The sequence below is a fragment of the Cryptomeria japonica genome, chromosome 9, assembly GCF_030272615.1.
Source record: "Cryptomeria japonica chromosome 9, Sugi_1.0, whole genome shotgun sequence".
In the NCBI taxonomy this organism is placed as follows: Eukaryota; Viridiplantae; Streptophyta; class Pinopsida; order Cupressales; family Cupressaceae; genus Cryptomeria; species Cryptomeria japonica.
Window position 1 is genome coordinate 214,002,255 of NC_081413.1, and position 25,272 is coordinate 214,027,526.

Here is a 25,272-nt window from a genome sequence, read left to right on the forward strand (position 1 = left end):
CAAGGAAGCGAGGCTCGATCAGTTGGATGATACAAGAATTCTAGCTTCTACCCAATTCAAGGTTGATGATGAGTTTATAAAGAGTCCTAAATTTAAAGAACTGGCTAAAATAAAGGGACAAGAATATTTGGAAAAGCTAGAGACAAACAAAGTAGGGGTTGATCCCTCTAAGCATAATGAAGTTGCAACCTCTACAATTAAAGAGGTAAATTTTGATGAGATAAACATTACCCTAGAGGAGGGAAGAATATTGGTAAAAGGAAGTGGTATTCTCCTCCTCCTTGATTGGGACATAGCTTCTACATTTTCCCCAGATACTATAAGGAGCTAAAAATACACAATATTTGCCATTGAAATTGAGGCAGAATAGGGCATAAGAGGGTCAAAGTTTAACCCTAAGACAAAAAAATTAGCAATGTGGGCCATTGCACCCTCCACCCAAAAGCCAAAGGTTGTTGAGGTGAACCAAGAATTGAAGGGAAATATAATGTTTAAAAGACTATCAGATACATCTACACTGGAGGTTGCAACATCGACAGTTCATGCTGCTATGTTTAGTTAGGCTGCAACAAAGAATTTACAAAAGAAAAATGATCAGTTAGAGAAGGAAATAGTCAACCTTTAGGATGCCTATAATGAATTATATGCTGAAAATGCAATGTTAAAACATGCTTCAGTAACAGAGGTAACTCCTTCTGCTATGATGGTCTACAAGCCAGTTGCTCCCACTCCTCCATCTATGGACATTGAACAATATAGAGAACAAGTAGCAGGTAGAATGGAAAACTTAGAGAAAGTGCTGAAGGCCAAAAGGGTGGGAAAATAATGGCCTTGGATGCCTTGGAGAATATTCTCCAGTATATAATTAAAAAGATAAGTTGGAGGATATCCTTATCAACTGTAAAGCACTATGTCAGGCCTTACAACAATGTAAAGAAAATTTTCCAGTTTTGAAACCTATTTTTGATAGATGGTTTCCTAAATGGAATAAATTGTTGACATTATGCCAGATTACTCAATATAACTTAGATGCCCCACAGGCTTTTAGGCCAATTGATAAAATGACCAAAGTGACCTTAGCCAGGGCCTCTTCAAGACATTCCAATTCTTGATTTAAAGGAACAATGCTGATTTTTCCTAGTGGACATTCTTAACTTATTTTTTTGGTGTTACTTTTGGTCAAGTTACCTACAGTTTGCCTTGTTTAGCTATACGACATGGTGTAGTCATATAAGTGCACTTGGTGAACCCTTCTTTAAACCAAATCAACTTATTTGCCACCAAGCAAACTCTTTACCCGCATACAAGTCTCACTTGAGCTGTCTTTTGGGACTCTCTTATTTAAGGCTTTAGAGTCTTAGATTGGTTTTTTTTTTTCAAATCTGCTACTAGGCCTTTGTGGCTTGCTCTAGCCTAAACCCAAGTAGTTGTGTTGTGTGAATTTTCTCCATTGGATTTCTGCATATGCATAATAACAACCTTATGTATATAATAAATACATCAATCTTGGGGGAGTGCTTTATCGGGAAACTTATAAGAGTACCTACATATTATTTAAATTGCAATAGTAATTATATAACTAACAATAAGAGCCTCCCTATTTGTTTTCAGTGACACCAAAGATATGCATGGTGACACTTATGATCTTAATGCATTACAATTATTTTTTAACGTATCAGACGTTTGGAAATTGAGCTATTAAGTACTTAATTGAAAAAAGTGAATAGATACGAATCATCTACATGTAAATGAAAAAGATACAGTTTGGATTTATAAGATCTAAATCATCTACATGTAAATGAAAAAGATATAGTTTGGATTTATAAGATCTAACATAAGCCTAAAAAGATACTTACTTGCAATTTTTTCCATTGAAGAAACCTGCAAGCCCATTACCAAGTTTGTGTACAATCTTCCTACTGAAGTCGAGAAAAGATTTGCCAACTTTTGAAAAGAATGTTTGAATACCATTTCCTCCTTCCGAAGAGATCATGTTTCCAATTGGAGTGGCATTGAAACCTGTCTGTTCCATGCCAAATATGCCTTATATTTAGGATTGAAAAATATATACAATTGAAAATGCAATAAGGATTTATGATGAAACAGAGGGTCCTGACCACGTTATCCATGAGTTTATTGCTCCATAAATCAATGTTACAAGGTCAATTAAGCATTTTCATAAAAAACAATCGAATCTAATCAAGAAATAAAAATTCAATTTCTCATGTTTTCTTTCCTGTAATATATATATATATAAAGAGTATTTATCCATGTTTGGGCTTGCATATAAGACTGTACATCCATCAAACAACCATAGAGATGTTTTTAGTGATCTTAATTATAAAAGAAGAACATTAATATTTATTGAAGTTAATTTTCAATGTATGTTGTGCTTAAATAACAAAACTGATTCCATATAAAAGCAAATAATGCATGAGAAAGGGAGTAGTCAATAGTCGAAAGGCAAAGGGAATTGCATAGAAGTTGTGCATAAATAGGTAATCCTCAACTAACATTCCAGATAACAACAAAGAGAGCATTAGAAAGAAACAAGTCATATCAAAGTTGCAAGTAAATAAGTTTTCTCAACTAATGAAGAACCCATTTTTTATTTTGGTCGTGTTTCAATCCTAAAATTCCATACTTATAGTTATGTAAGTGGTGTTAATCAATTAACAGATTTATTATTCATGTACCGTTTTGGTCAATGCTATTTCCTTGCCTCAAACAATATTTTCATAAAAAAATGCCAGCTCTTTGCCCCCAATTCGCATGATTTAGGGGATTCAAGCTATTTTGTCTAACATTCTTATTCCACGGCCAAACTATTGCATTATACATTTAGATTGTAGATGCTATGATATATATTCAGTTAATCCATTAAGGCATAGCTAATGTTAGACTTCTACGGAAAATTAACTCCTAATAGTCTCCTAGACTTGATCTTTGTTTTGTGTCGAGAAAACTTGTTAAGTCTATAATGTGTCTTTGATCTGCAAAAATTGGTTTATTCCTTAGTCAAAATTTTTGACTCTCCATCCAACTTGTGGAAATTGCACCCCTCAACAATCTAAAAGTAGCCCCTAATAGCTACGAAGACAATGTTCCTTTGTAAAATGTTGGGTTGATTCCCTTGATCTTATAGTGTTCAAGGGTGATCCAGGAGCTTGACTGTTGTGTACTATGACAGTGGTACATGAAATCAAATGGGGTCTAACATCACAAGGTTCATCATGGCCGCTACCACACACATTGAAACTACATATCCGAATCATTCGTGTCCAATATCTTTAAGTTCCAACAATATCAACAATGGAACCATGAAGAAAAAGATGCAATGTGGAATATCAACTGGACGAAAGTGAGTGGTTGCTCTTCAAATAACTGTCAATATGCCTCTTCATCTTAAACACTTTTGGATGGGGTTCTAGTACTTGTGTTTAGTTCTTAATATTATTGAGTCTTACATCTAACTCTCTAATCATTGTATAAAACTGCAGATTCTGAATTAATAAAATATGGAATTATAGGTCAGGTATCGTGTTTTATTGTTCATATTATCCTTTAATTCGAGATTGTCATATTGTCTTTTAAATGTTACTAATAAACTATTTCTGATCACGGCACATGGATACTTTATTTTTGTGGTGTTTTCCTAGATCACTGTTGGGTGCCAGATCAAATGGCCTACCCAAAGTAGAGCTTATTGAGGTTTGCAACTACATTGGAGATGTGACCGCCTTGATAGATTAGGCGGGCTTCAAATGTATGAAAAATCTAATGTAATTGCATCACCTTAAGTTAGGAAAATTTAGTCCCCAGTTTTTTGTGTTGGAGGTCCATAAAAAAACCTTGGTGCTCCATGTGGTGTGTTACAGGTATTTTTGCATTAGCCATTGTTCAGCATCTATTGCATTTCCTATTGCTCTAATACAATCTAATACAATCTACATATGAGGGGAAAATCTGTATCAAATTTTGTAAAATGTAGGGGACAAGTATCACTTTTTTTTTTTGGTCTTTTTGGACACTTTGGAAAAAAGCATGCTGATGTGGCATCATATTTGATGATGTGGCCCTGAAATCTTAGTTATAAGTAGGGGACTTGCCAAGTAAGCTGCTGAAAAAAATTGAGAGTAATTTGAAATTTCCACATAGGATTTTGAGAAGTGCGAAGTTAGGATGCTCAACTACTAGATTCTCTCCCCCTAAGTTATGTTTTGTTGCGAAACTCCTATTGTTTAAGAGCAATCTCGAATCATCTAATGAATTGTACAGAGGATAGGCTGTCTGTACTCCCTACTTTGAAGTTTCTTTGGCTGCTCAAGCGTAGCTGTTGTGGTACATGGAAATCTTCTCTCTAAGCTAAGAAACTTGTTGATTTAAGCATCTCCCTTAAGGTTGTTAGAGATGGTATGCATACTATTGAGATCTCTGGGATAGCATAACACCACAATCTGTTGCAAATAGGCACTTATATCTGATTCCAAACTAGGACACATGATGGAACTGAATGAGAGGTGACAATTAATAACACTACAAGACAACTTGGTTGATGAGATAACATGACTAACATCGATCACGTCCCTTCATATTATAATGGAATGAGGAATTGTATATGACATTCTCTCGCATTAAGTTAGATATTAGAGATCATTGCATTTCTTTTTTTTGAATAAAAGGGGTAAAAACTTTATTGAGACAAAGACACAAAAATTACAAGGAAGTCCCAAGTGCTGAGGCTCCAAAAAGAGAACCTCAGGCTCCGACCAAACTCAGCCAACATCATTACTATCCATATCCTCAGCAAAAATCTTCTGCAAGACCTCACAGTAATCCGGGGAAAGATGCTCCCATCCTTCAATTGTTCAGTCACTGTTATGTTCCGAAGCCCACTTAGCCAAGCAATTAGCTGCTCTGTTCCATTCACGAGGAATGTGGATGAATGACACCTGCTCCATTAAAGAACTAATATGAAGAATATGATGAACTATCCCTGCCAGCTGCCAATGAATCCCACTTACCTTCTTCTCAGTCAACAAATTCACAATAATTTGTGAATCCGATTCACAAATAACCTTCCTTCTACCCAACTCCCAAGTCCGCTCCAGGGCATAGAGAATAGCAAGTCCCTCCATAAGATTATTTGATTGCCTCCCTTTATGCACCGAGAAGAAGAACTCCACCTCCCCCAAACAATTCCTACCAACACCTCCAACCCCTGCCGGGCCTGGGTTACCCCTAGAGGAGCCATCAATGTTAATCTTGATAATCTCATCTTGGGGGGGCCTCCACCTTTCCAACCTTTGGACCTTCTTCATAGCACCCCTACCTCTTCTGACACAAGCAGAGGCAGGAGACAACTCCTGCCAGCCAAACCTACTCACGATATCCACCTCAGCTCTGTCCAGAGGAAAATTCACCTCACATTTAGCTTCCACCGTTTCCCTAATCATAACCATGATTCTATTCCACACTTGTTGCACTAACAGTCTGGCCTCACGGAAAATCCTTCTGTTCCTCTCAAGCCAGATCTGCCAGAGAATGAAGATGGGCCTGATATACCAGACCGTCTGGAGGAAGGGGGACAAGATAGGAGGTCTGCCCAAACTGCTCCAAAACTCCACCAGAGAATCTGTGTGAACACAGGGACACTTCCACACCCCCCACTAGTAGTGCCAAATAAGCATGGAAAAGGGGCATCCGAAGAACAAATGTGAGGAGTCTTCCTCCCCATTGCCACACAAAGCGCAAATCGAAGGCCCCGAGAAACCTAGCTTACGAATATTATCCCAGGTAAGGCATCTATTCCAGGTCAGAGTCCACGCAAAGCAGTTGCACTTCGGCCATGAAGAATTGTTCCAAACCTGTTTCCACCAGTGCATCTCTCTTCCCTCCAATCTTCGGCTCAACAGTTCCCTGTAACCACTAGCAATCGTAAAGACTCCCTTAGGATTCGGAGACCAGGCCAGTCCATCCCTACCTTTAATGCCACTATAGTGTCTATTCGCCAGAATGTCTTGTAACTCAGCACAGTCCTCCTCCATCCCAGCAATCGGCCACTCATTAAGATCCTTCCACCGCTCCATCTCCAACCTCCCACACTTGTAAACAGTCTTAAAGTCACTCACCCTTGACCACCCCGCCTCCAAAAACCTCTGGCTAAGGTTCCCAAGGTTAGGAAACTGATCAAGAATGGGGGGGTACCCGTCCCAAGAGTCGTTCTAGAAAAGGACCTCTTCCCCCCTCCTACAGATCCAAAAGAGTCCTTCCTTAATGAGAGAGGCCCCCTTCTTGAGAGTATACCAAATCGTAGAGCCTTTACCCTCTAGTGGATATCTTGGAATCTCCTGAGCTGGTATCCTTTGCATATATTTGAAGGCCAAAATCTTAACCCAACCACGATCTTGCTCAACACACCACCTCCAGTACAGTTTTGCCGCTAGAGCCTCCCCGAATAGAATAGCCTACCTTAAACCAAGACCCCCAGATTGCTTCAGGCTACACACCAGGTCCCAATTGACCAGACTCCATTTGGATGAGGATAGATTACCTGCCCATAAGAATTGCCTTGCCAAAGAATCCAAGTCTTTCAAGAACCATTTGGGAGCCACTTGAAGCATACATTTATAAGTCAGAAGAGCCTGAACCACTGACTAAATCAGTTGAACCTTCCCAGCAAAAGACAACCATCTATGAGTCCAATGTTCAACCTTCGAGCGAAATTTATCCAAGATACCCTGCCAAGATTCCCGAGGAGGGTTACCAGGAGAGATAGGAATACCCAAATAAGTCAAGGGCAAGGAGCCAACTTGAAATCTCAAGATCAGAGCAATCCTCCTTTGAATAGCTTTAGGGGTGTTGAAGAAAATGATAGATGATTTATCCTCATTGATCAACTGGCCTGAGGCCACCAAGTAAACATCTAGAACCTTATGCAGATTCGTAGCTTCTCTGATCCTAGCAAGTCCCATCAAGGCCGTGTCATCCACAAATTGCAGATGAGACTGCGGCTGCAATTCATTACTCCAGTTCCACCCCTGAATATTGCCTTGACCGACATTATGTTTGATCAGCCTCCCTAGGCCCTCAGCCAAGAGGATGGATAGATAAGGGGAGAGGGGGTCCCCCTGACGAAGGCCCCTAGATGCCCCAAACAGCTCGGTATGATCCCCATTGATTAGCACTGAGAAAGAAGTGGACGTAACTCCACTCATAACCCATTGAATCCATTCCTCAGCAAAACCAAAAGCCCTAAGGATCTTCTGAAGGAAAGACCAACGAACTCTATCGTAAGCTTTAGCCATGTCCAACTTGATAAACATAGCTTTTTCCTTGGAGATAAGCATAGAGTGAATGGTCTCCGTAGCAATGACCACACCATCTAGAATTTGACGCCCTTCCACAAACCCGCTCTGTTCTTCAGAGATCACACCCCCAAGACACTTCTTCAGCCTCTCTGCAATTAGCTTCGAGATGATCTTATAAATAACATTGCAGAGAGATATAGGACGGAACTGGCCTAACCTGTCGGCCCCCTCACACTTGGGTATAAGCGCAATGAAGGTAGCATTGAGGGCCCTCAGCATCTGTTTATTCCTTTGGGACTCTTGGACTACTGCCAGTAAGTCCAAATTGATGATATCCCAGAACTCCTGAAAGAACTCAACCGGGAACCCATCTGGGCCAGGGGCTTTTCCTTTCCTCAACTGAAAAACAATCCTCTCGAGTTCTTCCATCAATATAGGGGCCATAAGCTGCTCATTCATCTCCTCGGTAACCAGAGGAGGAATGCAAGCAAGAACCTGACTCTCCTCCTCCGCTTCCCCCTGAGACTCCTCACTGAAGAGGGTTCGGAAATGCTGCAAAGCCTCCCTAGATATCTCCTGCAAGGATAATAACACCTCACCTCTATTATTGACCAGAGTAGGAATGGAGTTTCCGTGACATCTTGCTTTCATAGAGTTGAAATAGAAAGCCGTGTTCTTATCGCCCGCTTGAAGCCAATCAATACGGGCTCTCTGTTTCCAGTAAATTTCTTCCCTGAGCTCCCATTCCTCTACGGCCCTGACAACCCTCTCCTCCTTCTTAAGCAAAGCTTCAGACAAACCACTCTCTCTGATTTCCCTAGTGATGCCATTTAACTCTGTTTGGGCTGCTTTCTTAGCATGAAAAATGTTCCCGAAACTTTGGCGATTCCATTGTTTAAGCTTGAACTTAACAAACTGCAATTGTTTGGCGAAAGTATACATAGCTGTACCAAAGGTCGGCCTCCCCTTCCTACACCACTGCTGAACAAGAGCAGGTAGAACAAGATCTCGAAGCCACATAAGTTGGAATTTGAAAGGAGAGCGAGCAACCCGGGCCGAAGAAGAAACCAGCTTGATAGGCCAATGGTCTGACCCTCTCCAGTCAAGAATCTCAGTAGTGGACCATCCCCCACCAACCCAAAAACTGGAAACCAGAAATCGGTCCAACCTCTCAGCAATCCAACCCTCCCCCATTCTCCTATTGTTCCAAGTGAACAAACCATTACCAAGCTTAATGTCCACCAGATGCAACGATGAAATCCTATCCCGAAAAAGGAGAGACGAGGGCTCCAACCGCATGACACCCCCCTTCTTCTCACTCAACTCCAGGATAGCATTGAAATCTCCTGCCATAATCCAAGGATGGAAAGGGGCCAGCCTTCGCATATATGAAATGTGAGACCATAAGTTTTGTTTGCCCTGGAAATCAGTAGGAGCATAAATATTAGTAAGCAAAATAAGATCTCCGGTCTCCAGACTAGAGGCAACCCCGGATAGCGAAGATCTGGAAGCCATCCACCTAACAGGGCGAATCCTTGAAGGGTTCCAAAGACAGGCCACCCCTCCAGAGGAGCCAGCAGCCCCAATACACTGACATTCGCCTCGCCCCCAAAGCTTCGACGCTAGACCCATCATACTCTCCATCGAGAGTTTAGTTTCTTGCAAGAGCAGGACATCCGATGAATGATTCCTGATCAAATCCCGAACAACTTTTTGTCTAGGGCCGCTATTCAAGCCCCTTACATTCTATGAGAGCACAATCATTTAGGAGGATTGGAAAAGTGAGAATCCAAAGTCTTCACCGACCCTGACTCCACCAAATTTTCTCCCATCAGTTTGATTTTATCCAAATCCTTCTTCCTGCCGACCTTTGAGTTCTTCTCTGTAGCACTTTTCTTGATGTCCTTTTGATGCAGACCCAAGTGAACCGAAGACTTGTTACTCTTAGCCCCAGCCGGTTCCAATTTCAGGGCTAGTTGAGAGCCCTCCCCCCCAACCAAAATTGCCTCTGAACCCGAAGTGATTCCCACTTGGACTCCTACTGACCGGTCCATCTCCATTTGCTGGCTGCCAATCACTTGCAGGGCCTGAGTAAAATCCTCAATACCACTTTCCGGACCCCCTCCTGACGCACCAAGTTCCAAAGGAGTTAACCTTGGGTTCACTTCTTGATGGCAAAGGTCGTCCAAGGCCTCAAATCTGTTAAAAGTATCTTCCTCCCGTCTCTCTTGTAAGGACCTCTTTTGTCCTCGATTCTTGTTCCTTGTCTTAACTGAGACAAAACCATCAGCACCCTCCACCTCGGCTGACATAGAGGCTTTACCTTTATCAGCTCTATCTTGACTCTGATCCGGTTGTTGAGGTTGGCGAACCACTGGTTTATATCTAGGGCACTTACGCTGTAAATGTCCATACTCATGACACAGCCGACAACGAAAAGGTAAAGTCTCGTAATCTAGCTGCTGGACCCCTGAATAAGTGCTCGCACTCATATCTATAGCATCTGGCAGAGGTTTACTAAGATCAATTTCAACACAGATACGAGCAAAAGTCATTACCTTTCTTCTTAGGGTTTGCGTTGAGGATCCCACTAGCTTCCCCAGCAGTGTGGCCAGCATCCGTAGCACATCCTCCCGACAGCATTCAACAGGAAAACGAGGCAAACGAACCCACACAGGAACCTTGTTTGGGAGCTCCTCCGACTGGTTAAACCCTGCATGCCATGGCTTGATGAACAAGCCCACCTGATTGTAAAAATACAGACCTCCCTCAAAGACCCTATTGCGATCTTCCATGCAGTTGAAGGTAACCATGAAGTAGTTGTTTTGATAAGTACTCCACGTCTTCAACAATCAATTCAGGAGGAATAACCAGCTTCGGTCTCTCACTGCATCTCTCCAGGCAACCATTAATCTTCATAATGCGAGAACCGCCAGCAGTCCCCGATCTCGATTCAGATGAGAAAAGGTTATTGTTAAAAGTCTTGATACTCTCGAATGGGGGTTTTGAACCCACCGCAGCGCGAAAATCCATGACCGGAGGAACATGCGATTCCTTACCCCCACTACTTGTCATTGGAGCTCTGGCAAATAAACTAAGGAAAGAGAAAGACCCCCACCCCGAAGGGCCCCTCGAGGCAACACCAGACCAAAAGGCCCACTCCCTCAAAGCACACCGAGAAGGAGTGCCTACCACACCCCTAACCCCTAAACCACCCACGGCCCACAGCAGCCCCCAACCCCCAGCCGTATGCAGACCACCCTCCTCCCCTCGCAGCCCCAAGCCGCGTGCAGACCTCCCTCCACTCGCAGCCCCCCGAAATACCCATGCCACCCCCCGCAGAGCCTACCCCGACCCCACTTGCAACTCCTCTCCCCCGCAGCGCCTGCACCAACTGCTCCCCGTCAGCCCGCCCGCAGCTCTGCCTCCCGCGAGCTAGGGCAACGAAGCCCTAGCTTGGCCGCCCGCAGAAACTTGCATGCGTGCCATCTGGAAGCCTTAGAGTTTTTCAGAGATCATCGTATTTCATATGGTTAGATTGAAGAGATATGAGATAGAAGTGATAGATTTTATGGTGGCAGAGTGTACTAGATGTGATGTTCCCATCTAAACAATTAAAATATGTTAATGCCACTCTAAAATAGAATTTAATAATAAATAATAATACAATTAAAAAAAATATATATATAACCCCAAATAAATGAATAGAATGAACTAAATAAAATCTTAATAATAATAATAAACTAGGTTTAATATATAATTGATATTTATCAAATTTTAATATTAATATTTATTAAATGATAATAATATAAGTAATGTCAATAAATAATTAGTAATTAATAATAAGTATAATTTTTGAGACAACTAAAATTCCTAAAATAATAGACAACGATGCATGAAGAAGTGTCTTAAAAGAAAGCGATTATATAAGGCCAAACACATATGAAACAGAAACGACAACATAGGGCCAGCCACGTTAGCAGTGACTTGGCAGAATCCCAAAGTAAATAAGGCCACATGTAGAATGAAACGAATAGGGATGTAGTGCCCCTACCCTAGTCAGCTTTGTAAAAACTGGTTTGACTTTTTATGTGGCATTCTTGAATGGTTGATTTACCATGATGTAATGTTGTAGTCAGATATTATGATTATTGTGTGTACCTGTTAATGTGCTTTCGTGTAATACCCCTGCCCTAATCAATTTCTAATCTCGGTTTAATCTTGTTCAGTTTATCTTAATATTATGATTATAGTCAGATGTTTGATTTAACACATAGCTGTTGATGTGGGTTCCCACACTAGTTGTATGCAAGTTGTTTAGTGTTCCTATTTTGTGGTATTAATATCGGGCTAACGCTTTCATTAAATTTTATATATGTATGCATGTATGACTCCTGGTTGCAGGAGATTTCAGGTACAACGCCGCATGAGTGCGAGGTTCGTCGTCACCTGAATTTGCAGGTTTGAGTGTACCTCTTTAATCCTTAGAGTTGGATTAGGTGGTCGTAAGACCCTAGTTGACCCTAGTCGTGCTCAGGTGAGCATCGTCAGTCGTCGTTGGTAATCCCTTTTTGTTCGGGTTTGCGAGTCGTTTGTTTGGTTGACCTTCTCGGTTTGCGTGCTTGGTGTGTATGGTTAGATTGATTAATTAGTCCTTAGTAATTATTTTGATTAAATATGTATTCGTGCATTAGAGATTAATGGACTAAATTAATCAGGATTTCTTTATGTGAATTATCGTTGATTTGAATTTCTCGATTTAAATTGGGGGCAAGTTCAATTAAATGGGTGATTTTGAATAATAAATGCATTTATATATGCTGTTGAAAAAGAAAGTTTTGTATTTAATTGTAATAGATTTAATTGTATTCTGTTGGTTTTTTTTTAATTAGAAAGGTTAAATTGAATTAAATGAGGAAATCAATTTGGAATTGAAAAAAAAAAAAAAAACAATTTAAATTATTGTAATAGTTAGAAAAGAATTAATTTTGAGAATTATTTTTTTAAAATAAAAATTTTAATTCCAAAAATGGAATTTTGGTCAACTCTTCCATATAACCTAAATTTTGGGAAATTTTGGAAGGGGGGGGGATATTTTTTTGTTGGAAAATATATTTTGGGGGGGGATTCTTGCAAAAAAAAGGATTTTTCTTGGAGCTTGCAGGTTGGGCTCTCCTCTGATCTTGCCAGGATTGCTGAATCAGGTAGGCCTCTGGTTATTTCTTGGATTCTTGCTTAAAGAAAATCATTTTGGTGTTTATGAAGAATCTGGTTGAAGTTTAAAAAAAAATAGGGATTAAATTAAAACCAAATTTAGGGTTGGCTGTTCTTGAGCAAAATCTGCCTAAAACTCCATTGAATCTCCCTTATATAAGTTGAAGAATGAAATTGTTTTGGGGGTTTTAATATTCCTCAATTTGTTTTGGGTATTGGAAACCCATTTGTGTTTGTAAGAAGAATACCCATCAAAATATATGATAACCAAACATATTTCATTGAACCTGCTCTTATTGTAAATCGAAAATATTTTAACAAATTCGATTTGTTGTTTTTAAAGAGGATCGAACTGTGCAAGAAAATAAATTAAAAAAAAAAAGTTTGGATTGGGGTTTGGAGGGCGGGGAGCGGAGCTCAACCCGCCTCCTCCTCCCCCCCGTCTCCTTTATTCCTCGCGCAGCGCGCAGCCGCAACCGGCGGAGGCCGCAGCTCGCTGCGACCCCCGCGGTGGCCGCAGACTCTGCGTCTCCGCCGCGGTGGCCGCAGGGAGCGGCGCGTCCCCCGTGGCGACGCAGGGAGCTGCGTTCCCCGCGTGGGAGCCGCAGGCCCTGCGCCGCTGCGGCTAGGGCACGGGCCGATTTTCCCACGCGTTCTTTTTCAATTCGGTTTTTTTTAAAATGTGTTTTTTTTAATGTATTTTTTTTATATATAAAAAAATATATATATATATAGTTTTTGATATTAGTTAATGTCAAGTTTTTAATTAAGCTCTTAATTATGATTAATGTGGCATAATTATAATTCATGATTAATTTGATATTAATTAATCGTATAAAAGGATACTTACGTTAATTAATATTCAGATTTCGTTTTATGATTAATGTACATTTTCTAATTAAATTTTAGAATTGTTAATTTCACAATGGAGTATTAATTGGTTATATTTTGATTGATCTTGAATTAATAAATATATACCTGGCCTTATAGCTAATTTGAGTATTTGGCTAATTGAGGAAGTATTGTTAAAATAAAATAGAATATTATGTTAATGGAAAATTGTTGAAATATGATATAAGTACCAATTGATGATGTTAAATGTCATTCAAGAACATATCATTTGAGTAATTGAGAAGTAAGTGAAATATTTTATCGTTGGATAATTGAAATTAAGCGATGTGCTTTTGGGAATTTAATTTAGTATCTTTTGGGAAATTGTTTGGTTACTGATATTCTCTTTTACTGAAATGAATGGTTAATTTATATTTTTCCTTTGTTTGAGAATAGACAATGGTACTATTGTAAATTGAGGTATTGTACTCACCTGGTAACGGTGATTTCCCGTCAATGCTTTTTGAAAACTTAGATCAATCTGAGAATTGGATCAACTGTTATGCTTAAATCAACTTGAGAAATTTTGTCTTTACCGATTATTGCCTTTGCGAGTTTTATTTCTGTATTCGCTTTTGATTATGAAATGGCATGGGTGCTTTGTTTGATAGGCCCCTGTCGTATGGAATGATTTGGGGTACCTGTTTCAGTCCTCGATTTCGAGTTGACTGTTGTATTGTGGTGGTGTCATAGTTGGTCATATCCTTTGTATAGGTGTCGAATGATGATTCGTGTTTGACCAAACGAGGGATGTTCCTCCTCCTTGAACTCCGTTCGTCTGAGTATAGTCTAGTGTCGTATGGGAAAGTGGCTTTTGATTGGGGGCCGCGCCCAAAGTGGCTGTTGGGTAACCCATCGAAAGTGAGTCTAATAAGTGATAACCTATCAGTAGATTAGAATGTAATCTCTAAGTAAGATAATGTACCTCACACATGGGACGAGTGCTAACATAGACTCGGCATGTTGTGAGAAGGCCTGAAATGACAAACCATCATCCTTGTCTTCACGAGAGGATGTGTGGGTCCACATGAGGCTTGGATGGGCCGGAAGCTCGGATTAGGTTGCCAGGGTAACCCAGTGTATGGGGCCGGGACATATGAAGACTTGCCATGGTAACCATACCAGGTTGTGTGATGACACATGTCCCTACGTTCGCTAGTGTGTTGTCGTTTTGTCCTGTTAGGAGCACTTTTGTCACTTGTCCTATTGTCTTTGCCCTTGTGAGTACCTAGTTTCATGTTAGACCTTGGGTGGTGATGACTCAGTTTTGTGGATGCTCTCCTGGACCTTTGTATTAGCTTTGATTATGTTCAGCTAGATCCTTTTCTTTTCAGGGATCGTTTATGTATTAATTGACCGATGTGGTCATTTGTATATTGTTTATATTTCGCCTTGATGGCCAGATTGTAAAGGTGTAACCTCATGTATTCTTAACTTTATTATTTATCCGAGGGGTCTTGCAGTTGAGCAGACCCGGAGATGTAGCCCTTTAGGGGTGAACTCCAAGATCATTATGGTGTTATGTGATGTTATTCTCTTATGTTTCCTTTATTCAGCTTTATCATGTATGATTAGCTTATGTTAGAATGGATAGTGGATAAATGGAATTAACTTTAAATGCTTATTTGCAGTCTTCTTGAATGCCATTTTGATCGAATGCATAAGTGGTTTAGATGAGATTTATCGTAGATGCATGTATGCAATCGTCTTTTAAATGCAATAAATTGGAATATGAAGGAATGTAACTTAGAGTAATGGAATATATATTCAGTTGTTGTTAAGGAAATTAAGTATGCTTGAAAAGATCTCATATGTTTATGATGAAATTCTAGTGTGTTAGAATATTAGATGTATGACTTGTATTTTTATGAAAAGCTTGAATGAAGATTATGAAAAGATCTTAATGGATGGATCTTTGCTTGTGATTTATATTTCCATCTTTTGAAAGAAATTATCCTGATTAAGAATTATCTCGTTATTAAGATAATCAGCTTATTGGATTAATTGTGTGAGTTAGGTGAATTGTGAAATTTAAGTAATCTCGTTGGGAAACTCTTTAGGTGTTAGTTGATGTCTTCCGCTATGTAATCTGAATCTTTGATATCTTGTTGTATCTTAATGTGGTGTAACTTTAAAAAAAATAAAATTATTGCACTCTATTCTTGTGTTTTTGGCTTATCCCTTCGGGGTTTCCTGGCGGGGCATTACATTTCGCATCGATTCTTATGTAAGTTTAATTGTTCTCCTGATTCTTGTTATTAATCTCGAGCTAACACCTTCATTAAATACATATATATATGTATGCTTGTGTGACTCTTGGTTGCAGGAGATTGCAAGTACAATACCGCCTAGGTGTGAGGTTCGTCTTCACCTGGATTCGTAGGGTAGAGTATACCTCTTTGGTCCCTAGAATTTGGATTAGGTGGTTGTAAAACCCTAATTTTACCCTAGTCATGTTCAAGTGAGCATCGTCTGTGGTCCGTCAGTTTGCCTTTTCATTTGGGTGCAGGTCGTGTATTTGGTTGGCTTTCTTGGGTTGCTTGCTTGGCGTGTGATAAAACTGAGTATTTAATCCTAAGTAGTTATTTTGATTTAATGTGTTCATTTACGCATTAGTAATTAAGAAACTAAAGTAAATAGGTTCTTTTATATAATTAATCATTAATTAAAAATTGCTCTATTCATGTTTGTAGCAAGTTTAATTTAATGGTTAATTTTAAATAATGAATTTATTCAGTTTATGCATTTTGAAAGGGAAGATTTAAATTTATTCGAAATAGAAATAATTTAATCTCTTTTGCTTTTTGGAATAGAAAGGTTAATTTTAATTATTTAAGAAAATCAATTTTGATTAGAAAAGTAAGTTTAATTCATATATATCTGATATAGTGTGAAAGATTGATTTTGGGAATTTAATTTAATTAAAAATATTTTACCCTCATTAATATTGTGAAATACAAATATTAGCCTTGTTAATATTGCGAAAATTAAAATTAAATGAGGGAGAGAATCATTTTGATTTTTAATTAGAAAAACAAGTTTAGATTATTTGAATAGTTGAAGAGAATGATTTTTCATTTTATTTAAAAGATAGTTAAATTCAAAAATAGGAGATTAGGTCAAATATTCTTCCATTTACCCTAGGTTTAGAAATATTTTTGGGGGGTTATTTTTGGAGAGTTTTTTTTTGAAAATATTTTTGGAGAAGGATTTTTGGAGGAGATTTGGGCATTTTGGGGAGAAAGGATTTTCTTGAGTTGCAGGTTGAGCTCTTCTTCAGATCTTGCCAGGAATGCGAAATGAGGTAGGATTCTTATTTTGTTTCCTTTGTTGAAAAGAAAAAAAAAAAGAAAGAGAAAATGAAAATAAAATTTTTGTTTGTTCTTTGAAATAAATTTCTTGATTGAAATGGGGGTTGGGTTTTAAATCTATGCATTTTAGTTTAAAGTTTGGCAATATGGTGGATTCATTGTTTGGGAAATGATCTTCATTATGCTCAAGATTTGCTTGTTTGGATTAGTTATTCAACAAAGTATGTGTTTTGGAAAACCAATATCATGCTGCAAAAATTTTCAATATTGGTGTTATTGTTCATTTTGGAAAATATTAGAGGTGTTGTGAATAAATGGAATTGGGGGTTTTGGTTTATTTTTATTGTTTTTTATGGAACTGATGATTTAAATTAAAAATAAATTTGATTTATGTAAAAACGAAATTTAATTTTGTTTAGGCGTTATTTTTAATTGGGGTTGGAGGGCAGGGAGCTGAGGGCTCAACCTGCGCCTCTCCCCTGCGCAGATTACAGCTCGTGGGGTCTGCGACCACAGGGTGGCCGCAGGGTCCTACGACCCCGCGTCCACTGTGTGGACGCCGAGGGACCTGCGTCCACCGCGGCCAGGGCACGACTGCCCCACTCCCATGGATGGGAGGTGGGCCCGCGTCTGCCCTCCCTTTTTTTATTATTTTTTTTTAAGTTGTAAAAATATATATATATATATATATATATTAAATTTAAAGTTCTTTTTATATAAAGTTTTTAATTAGTAATTAAATATTATTAATATATATGTTATTAATGAAAATTAATATTTATATATTAATTAATATTTACTTGTGTAATATTAAATTATTATTAATATATATTTTATTAATGGAGATTAACATATATATATATATATTAAATAATATTTAATTTGAAATTGTGTATTATTAAATTATTAATTGTTTATATTTTATTATCCAGGGGATTATAAATATATAATGATTAATATTTAATTTAGGTATCAGTCTTAATGAGGAAGTACCTTTTGGGAATAGATAGAATAATATTTTTATTGGAAATTTTTGAAATAAAATATATTTATTATATGGTGATTTTTAAATAATATATTATTCAGGAATATATTATTTTTCGATTTGAATAATATAGGTCGTCTCGGAACTTTAGAAATGGAATACTAAAGTATATAAGTAATTGAAAAATGAAATATTTATCATTGGATATTTTGAAAACTTAAATGATATGCTATTAGAATTATCAAAAATTTAATAATGTATTGATTGGAAAATTGGTAAGTTAATGATATCTTCATTTAGTAAAATAAATGGTTTAGTTATATTCTTCCTCGGTATTGTGAAATAGACAAATGGTAATATTGCAATTATAATATTGTATTCACCATGTAATGGTGATTTTTCTGTTAATGTATTTTTGAAAACTTAGATCATTTAGAAAACTTGATCGACTTTTATTGTTTAAACCAATAGGAAAGAAGATTGCCCTTTCCGGTTATTGCCTATGCAAGTTTAATTTCTGTATTCACTTTTGTTTAAGTAATGGCAAGGCCTTGATATGTTTGTTTGGACCCTGTCGTTTGGTTGATTTGGGGTACCTGTTTATGTCATCGGTCTCTAGTTTGGCTGTTGCCTTGTGATAGCGTTATAATTGGTCTTGTCCTTTATGCGGGTGTCGAGTGTTGATTTGTGGTTGATCATAGTTGGTTAGGTCTCTAGTTAGAGTACCGTCAGGCAATGGACCTTTGTATTTGCTTTTATTAAGTTCAGTGGATCCTTTCCTATTCAGTGATCTTTTAAGTATTTATTGACCGATGTGGTCAATTGTTTATTGGTTATGTTCGCCTTGATGGAAGGATTGTAAATGATGTAAAACACATGTATTCTTAACTCATTTAAATGATCAGAGGGGTCTTGCAGTTGAGCAGACCCGGAGATGTAGCCCTTTAGGGATGAACTCCGATATCAATTTGGTGTTATGCGATGCTTTAGTTCTTTTGTTTCATGTTTAGTGTTAGCATGTATGGATGGCATTTTGATAGTATGTATAAGTGGATTAGATGAGATTTATCATAAATGCATGCATGCAGTCGTCTCTTAAATGCAGTAAAATGGATCATGAAAGAATGTATTCTGTTATGGTTAATGGAAATAAGTATGCATGAAAAGATCTCTTTAGTTATGATGAAATTATAGTGCGTTTTGGAGCAAGATGCATAGCATGTGTTTAAAGTAAAATTGAACGTTATGAATGGTTAAAAAATTATTGGATGAACTCGTCATGTTACCTAAATTGTAATTCTAATGGATGAACTTCATTTTGTTATCTACATTTTAACCTTAATAACTGAACTTCATCATATTAGCTATATTTTAACTAAAATGGATGAACTCATCAAGTTAACTATATTTTAACCTTAATGGATGAATTCATATGTTATCTATGTTTTAACTTCAATGGGTAGGTTTCCTCATGTTAGACTCATCTGCAACCATAATGGATGAACACATCCTATTATCTCTAATGTTAATTTACTAAACAAATTATATCCTTGTTTAAAGTAATAACATGAAATTAAGTTAACCTGCTTTGTTGGGTCAAATATCGTGAGTTGAGTTAGATGTTAAGTTACGTAATCACGTTGGGAAACTCCTTAGGTTTTGTTTAGTCTTCCGCTGTGTTATCTAAGCCTTTGATAACTCATTGTATCATTATGTTGTGTCTTATTTAAAAAAAAATATTTGCACTCCATTTGTGTGTTTTATCTTTATCCCTTCGGGGTTTCCTGGCGGGGCATTATATTTGGTATCAGAGCCCATGTTGCAAACACTGGGATCTTTGGTTTCGCTTGTGCCCTTAGTTGGTGTGAGGTGTATTGACCTTATGTTGTATGCTTGTCCTCCTTGTTGTATGAGTGTGATTGAGCAGACCTTAACTTGTGTGTAACATGTGTGTTCACACCTTGTTTTCACCTTCTTGATGTGGGTGCTTTGGAGTGATTATATGTGCTTTGTCTGCTTATTGACGTCTTGGTCTATGATTTCTCTTATTTTGAAAGAGAGTCGTATGTACCTTCCTTATTGATTGCTGTACTCTTTTGAATAATCCATTTGGGTTGGTTAGTGTTGTCTTGAATCTAAAAGTACGAAATGTGCTTGTTTAAGGTTATGATCTAGCTTAGTGTTGTTCGCTTGAAGGACTAGTATGGTAGATATTGAATGCTTATTATGTAGCAAACTGAATGATTATCACCTTTCCTCCTCTCTCTCTCTAGAAATTAAAATGTTTTTGATATGTGTAATTGTCTCTTATTTGGGTTTTCTTTTGTGAGAGAAGGTTGCGACTTCTTGAGCCTTGTGTGAGCCTTATAATGCTTATGTGTTTTTTAGATTATAAAAGGGCTTTGGCTTGAAAGTTCATATTGGTTATCGAGAAAAATTGTATGTTTACATTAAAGAATTCTCTATGTGTTTCGTAGGAGTAACATAATTAAATTCTATCTTAAGTAAGGTGCATTAATATGTGAATAGTTGATTTTGTGAAACTACTTTGTTTGTAAAAGAAGTATCAAAATGGAACATGTTATAGTAGCTTCGAGAGTGTATTAATGTGTTCCACGAAAGATTGTTTTATGTGTTTCATTAAACCAGTTTGATTGAGGATCTATTTTAGCAATGCCCATTGAACTTGCTTTTGGGTATATGTAACTACCTTATTATGTTTAGAAAGTGCAAATGAAAAGCTTGTTTGGTGCGTATGCATTAATGTGTATTATTTAGTTGATAGTTCCTCCTTTACCTTCTTATCGTAATATGATTTTCAATGATAGGTTGCAAATCATGATATGTTTGTATTGAACTAAGAGTAGTGAGTGCTCGCATGAGGTCTTGCATTATCGATAAGATTATCTGTTTTGATCTATGTTGGTTGGAAAACTAGAACATTCTGTTGCAACCACAATAATTGGAAATGTCATGTTAGGTTGTTTGGCATCCTCCTGAAACGGTAGCGAAATGAAAACCGTGCAATTAAAATGATAGACTTATAGTGAGAAATTTTAGCTTGTAGTATGATCTTGTTGATCTTGTGTCTTTGTAGGAAATAGTTTGATTATCAAACTCTCTTTCCCTTCTCTTTGCCTAAATCATAAGATTTTTAGAAATGCTACTAAGAATGCATTGATTTAAAAAGAATTTTTATAACGCATATGTAATTGTATGTTTGCTTTTGGGATGCTTATGGAAAGATGAAAGTCTTAAGCTTCAGAAAGAAAATTGCATAGTTAGTAATGTGAATACGAATGCTTAGTGGAATTAGAGAAAGATATAGGATGCTGTTATTTCCTTATGTAATGGTGAATTGTTAAGAATTTCAGTACTTGTATCTAGAATAAACTTGATTCAGTTATTCATGTGGAAAGCATAATTAAAACCTTCCTAGAGTAGATGATAGCGTACTGAAAAGTACTCCCTGTAAATGTGAACAAACCAGTACTGGTGTATTCGTGTGTATTGTAAGAAACCAGTGCTTATTAAATGTACCCATGGATTGGTGAAGTAATCAACCATGGAGGATATGTTGCTTATGAGTATGGGAAACCATACTGTTTATGTGATGTTGCTTATTTGTTTCCCTATTGAGTACCAAACCTCGGGTTGTTGGTAATTCAGTATGTTAAGGGGTAGTAATTGAAGTCGCAATTCCTTGAATAGTATGGATCGACGTATGAGTAATGTCGGTGCGAAGCGACTTTAGCTTCTCTATTTCGAGGAATGATATAGTTATACAATAAAACTGTATCAAAGGTGTACTCAATACTTTCCCTTTTGATGAATCTATTTATAGGTTTATGTGTGACAGCCTATTCCTCTCCTTTATTTGAGTATATTGATGGCAATACTTGAGCATAGTGATGGTGTATTTTGGAGGATCCTTTGCCTTGTCTTCATGAAAGGTAGGTTTATTCACATGAGCTGCCAGTCAGTAGGTGTTGGTGGACATGTGGGTGGACCTTAGTCATGTATACCTCTGGCTTACGACGAGTATCCTGAGAGATACGTCGCTATGCGGGACGTGACATGCGCGTGCTTGTTTCCGCGAGGTACACTACCATGCGAGATACGTCCATTGCGTGCCTTCTCCGCTTGGAGTATTGCCATGCCGCGTGACGACGTGATGCAGGGTGATGCCGAGGTGCGCACTGCCATGACATGTGGATGTGTGACTAGGCCGCACCACATGATGAGCTTCTGCGATAGTTTTTCGGTTGTTCCCTCCTTCCTCGTTGGTGACTAGATGCTAGTCAAATAGTGATATTATGTGCAGTTGTGATATTCTTATTTATTTCTTTGTGGACCAGCAATTTATTCTACTTTGACTTTGAAGGTTTAGCCACGATCTTTTGATCTTTTGCTTACTTGATTTGGTGTTGCAAATTCCGGATTATTTTCTTGCCTTACTGTTGGAATTGATGATTTATTATCTTTAATCATCTGTACTTTGGTGGCTAAACTGGTTTATCCTTATTGTTTTCGTATGCTGGTCTTGTGTTGAAATGTGAATTCCTCTCCAAGAACATAGGAGACGGTCTTGGTTGAGTGTATACGAGGAAGTAGACGTAGGGAACCTTGAGGATGGGGGTATGTGAGGTTGTGATGCAGCTAGGATCCACTACCTACCTATGTGTGGTGACTATCTCTTGGAGGCTAACCACCTTACGCAACAAGTGATGTTCACGAGGGTCTTGTATGGAAGGTAGCACTGCTATGGTGTGCCCTAGCACCATCAAGCCCTTGAGTGAGGTGTTGGATATTTATGATCATGTTATTTGTTCTGAGATCAGGCATAGAGATGCTGATCATGCATGTTATCTTTGACCGAGCATTAGACATGCTCACATGCGGCCTTTTGAGTTGTGCAATCTAGTTATGTGGATGGTTATTATGTGTAATCATGGATTAAATGGTGTTATCTTGTCACTATGTTATGGGACATAGTCAATGGAAAGGTTCTTATATGCCTGGAAAGTGTAAACAATTGAGTTATTTACGTTGCTCTTATTTATTGAAAGTTAACTTAGTTGTAAAAAAATTGATATTTGAAGCTAGTTCTATAGATAAAGTTTTGTGAAAAAGATGAATTGGTAAAAGAAATTGATCATGATGGCATGTTTTCTCGTTATGTTTGATAGATGAGTATGGTAATGGTTGCTTACCTCTTTTAATGCTTTAATTTAGGTGTTATGAAAGGAAGAAAATTCTTGTTTCTCTGCTATGATTGTGGATAATTCCTAGAATATTTTAAGAAGTGTATGGTTTTAGATGTATCTTGCCAATGGATAATGGCATTCGTAAAGGATTTAGCAATAATGTTTCATTTATTTATGGAAAGATTCATATGTGCAAATTAATAATTGTTAAATGAGTTTCAGGGCTAATTCGCGTTGTATGATTTCCGCTTAGCCTTCCAACTTCTGAAAGTAAGTCGGAGTCTGGGGGGGAGGATGTAGTACCCCTACCCTAGTCAGCTTTGTAAAAATCCGTTTGGCCTTGGTTGACTTTTTATGTGGCATTCTTGAATGGTTGATTTACCATGATGTAATGTTGTAGTCAGATATTATGATTATTGTGCGTACCTGTTAATGTGCTTTCGCATCGATTCTTATGTAAGTTTAATTGTTCTCCTGATTCTTGTTATTAATCTCGAGCTAACACCTTCATTAAATACATATATATATATATATATATATATATATATATATATGCTTGTGTGACTCCTGGTTGCAGGAGATTGCAGGTACAGTACCGCCTAGGTGCGAGGTTCGTCTTCACCTGGATTCGCAAGGTAGAGTATACCTCTTTGGTCCCTAGAATTTGGATTAGGTGGTTGTAAAACCCTCATTTTACCCTAGTCATATTCAAGTGAGCATCGTCTGTGGTCCGTCAATTTCCCTTTTCATTTGGGTGCGGGTCGTGTATTTGGTTGGCTTTTTTGGGTTGCGTGCTTGGCGTGTGGTAAAACTGAGTATTTAATCCTAAGTAGTTATTTTGATTTAATGTGTTCATTTACGCATTAGTAATTAAGAAACTAAAGTAAATAGGTTTCTTTTATATAATTAATCATTAATTAAAAATTGCTCTATTCTTGTTTGTAGCAAGTTTAATTTAATGGTTAATTTTAAATAATGAATTTATTTAGTTTATGCATTTTGAAAGGGAAGATTTAAATTTATTCGAAATAGAAATAATTTAATCTCTTTTGCTTTTTGGAATAGAAAGGTTAATTTTAATTATTTAAGAAAATCAATTTTGATTAAAAAAGTAAGTTTAATTCATATATATTTGATATAGTGTGAAAGATTGATTTTGGGAATTTAATTTAATTAAAAATATTTTACCCTCATTAATATTGTGAAATACAAATACTAGCCTTGTTAATATTGCAAAAATTAAAATTAAATGAGGGAGAGAATCATTTTGATTTTTAATTAGAAAAACAAGTTTAGATTATTTGACTAGTTGAAGAGAATGATTTTTCATTTTATTTAAAAGATGGTTAAATTCAAAAATAGGAGATTAGGTCAAATATTCTCCCATTTACCCTAGGTTTGGAAATATTTTTGGGGGATTATTTTTGGAGAGTTTTTTTTTGAAAATATTTTTGGAGAAGGATTTTTGGAGGAGATTTGGACATTTTGGGGAGAAAAGATTTTCTTGAGTTGTAGGTTGAGCTCTTCTTCAGATCTTGCCAGGAATGTGAAATGAGGTAGGATTCTTATTTTGTTTCCTTTGTTGAAAAGAAAAAAAGAAAAAAAGAAAAAAGAAAGATAAAATGAAAATAAATTTTTTGTTTGTTCTTTGAAAGAAATTTCTTGATTGAAATGGGGGTTGGGTTTTAAATCTATGCATTTTAGTTTAAAGTTTGGCAATATGGTGGATTCATTGTTTGGGAAATGATCTTCATTATGCTCAAGATTTGCTTATTTGGATTAGTTATTCAACAAAGTATGTGTTTTGGAAAATCAATATCATGCTGGAAAATTTTTCAATATTGGTGTTATTGTTCATTTTGGAAAATATTAGAGGTGCTGTGAATAAATGGAATTGGGGGTTTTGGTTTATTTTTATTGGTTTTTATGGAACTGATGATTTAAATTAAAAATCAATTTGATTTATGTAAAAACAAGATTTAGTTTTGTTTAGGGGTTATTTTTAATTGGGGTTGGAGGGTGCGGAGCCGAGGGCTCAACCCGCGCCTCCCCCCTGCGCAGATTGCAACCCGCGGGGTCTGCGACCACGCCGGTGGCCGCAAAGCCCTGCGACCATAGGCTTCTGCGACCCCGCGGTGGCCGCAGGCTTCCCCGCGTCCACTGTGTGGACGCCGAGGGACCTGCGTCCACCGCGGCGGCCGCAGTCCCACGGCTAGGGCACGACCGCCCCACTCCCATGGATGGGAGGTGGGCCCGTGGATGCCCTCCCTTTTTTTTTTTTTTTTTTTGAAGTTGATATATATATATATATATATATATTAAATTTAAAGTTCTTAAGTAGTAATTAAATATTA

At 37.5% G+C, this 25,272-nt stretch overlaps 1 protein-coding gene across 1 annotated transcript in view; it reads right to left on the minus strand.

The window, feature by feature from the left end:
• Positions 1 to 25,272, minus strand: part of LOC131044535 (protein HAPLESS 2) — a 348,241-nt gene that overhangs the window by 36,327 nt on the left and 286,642 nt on the right. Inside the window, exon 16 of the mRNA XM_057977882.2 lies at positions 1,857 to 2,023. Coding sequence (XP_057833865.2) covers positions 1,857 to 2,023 — 167 coding nt within the window. The remainder of the gene's footprint in view (positions 1 to 1,856; positions 2,024 to 25,272) is intronic.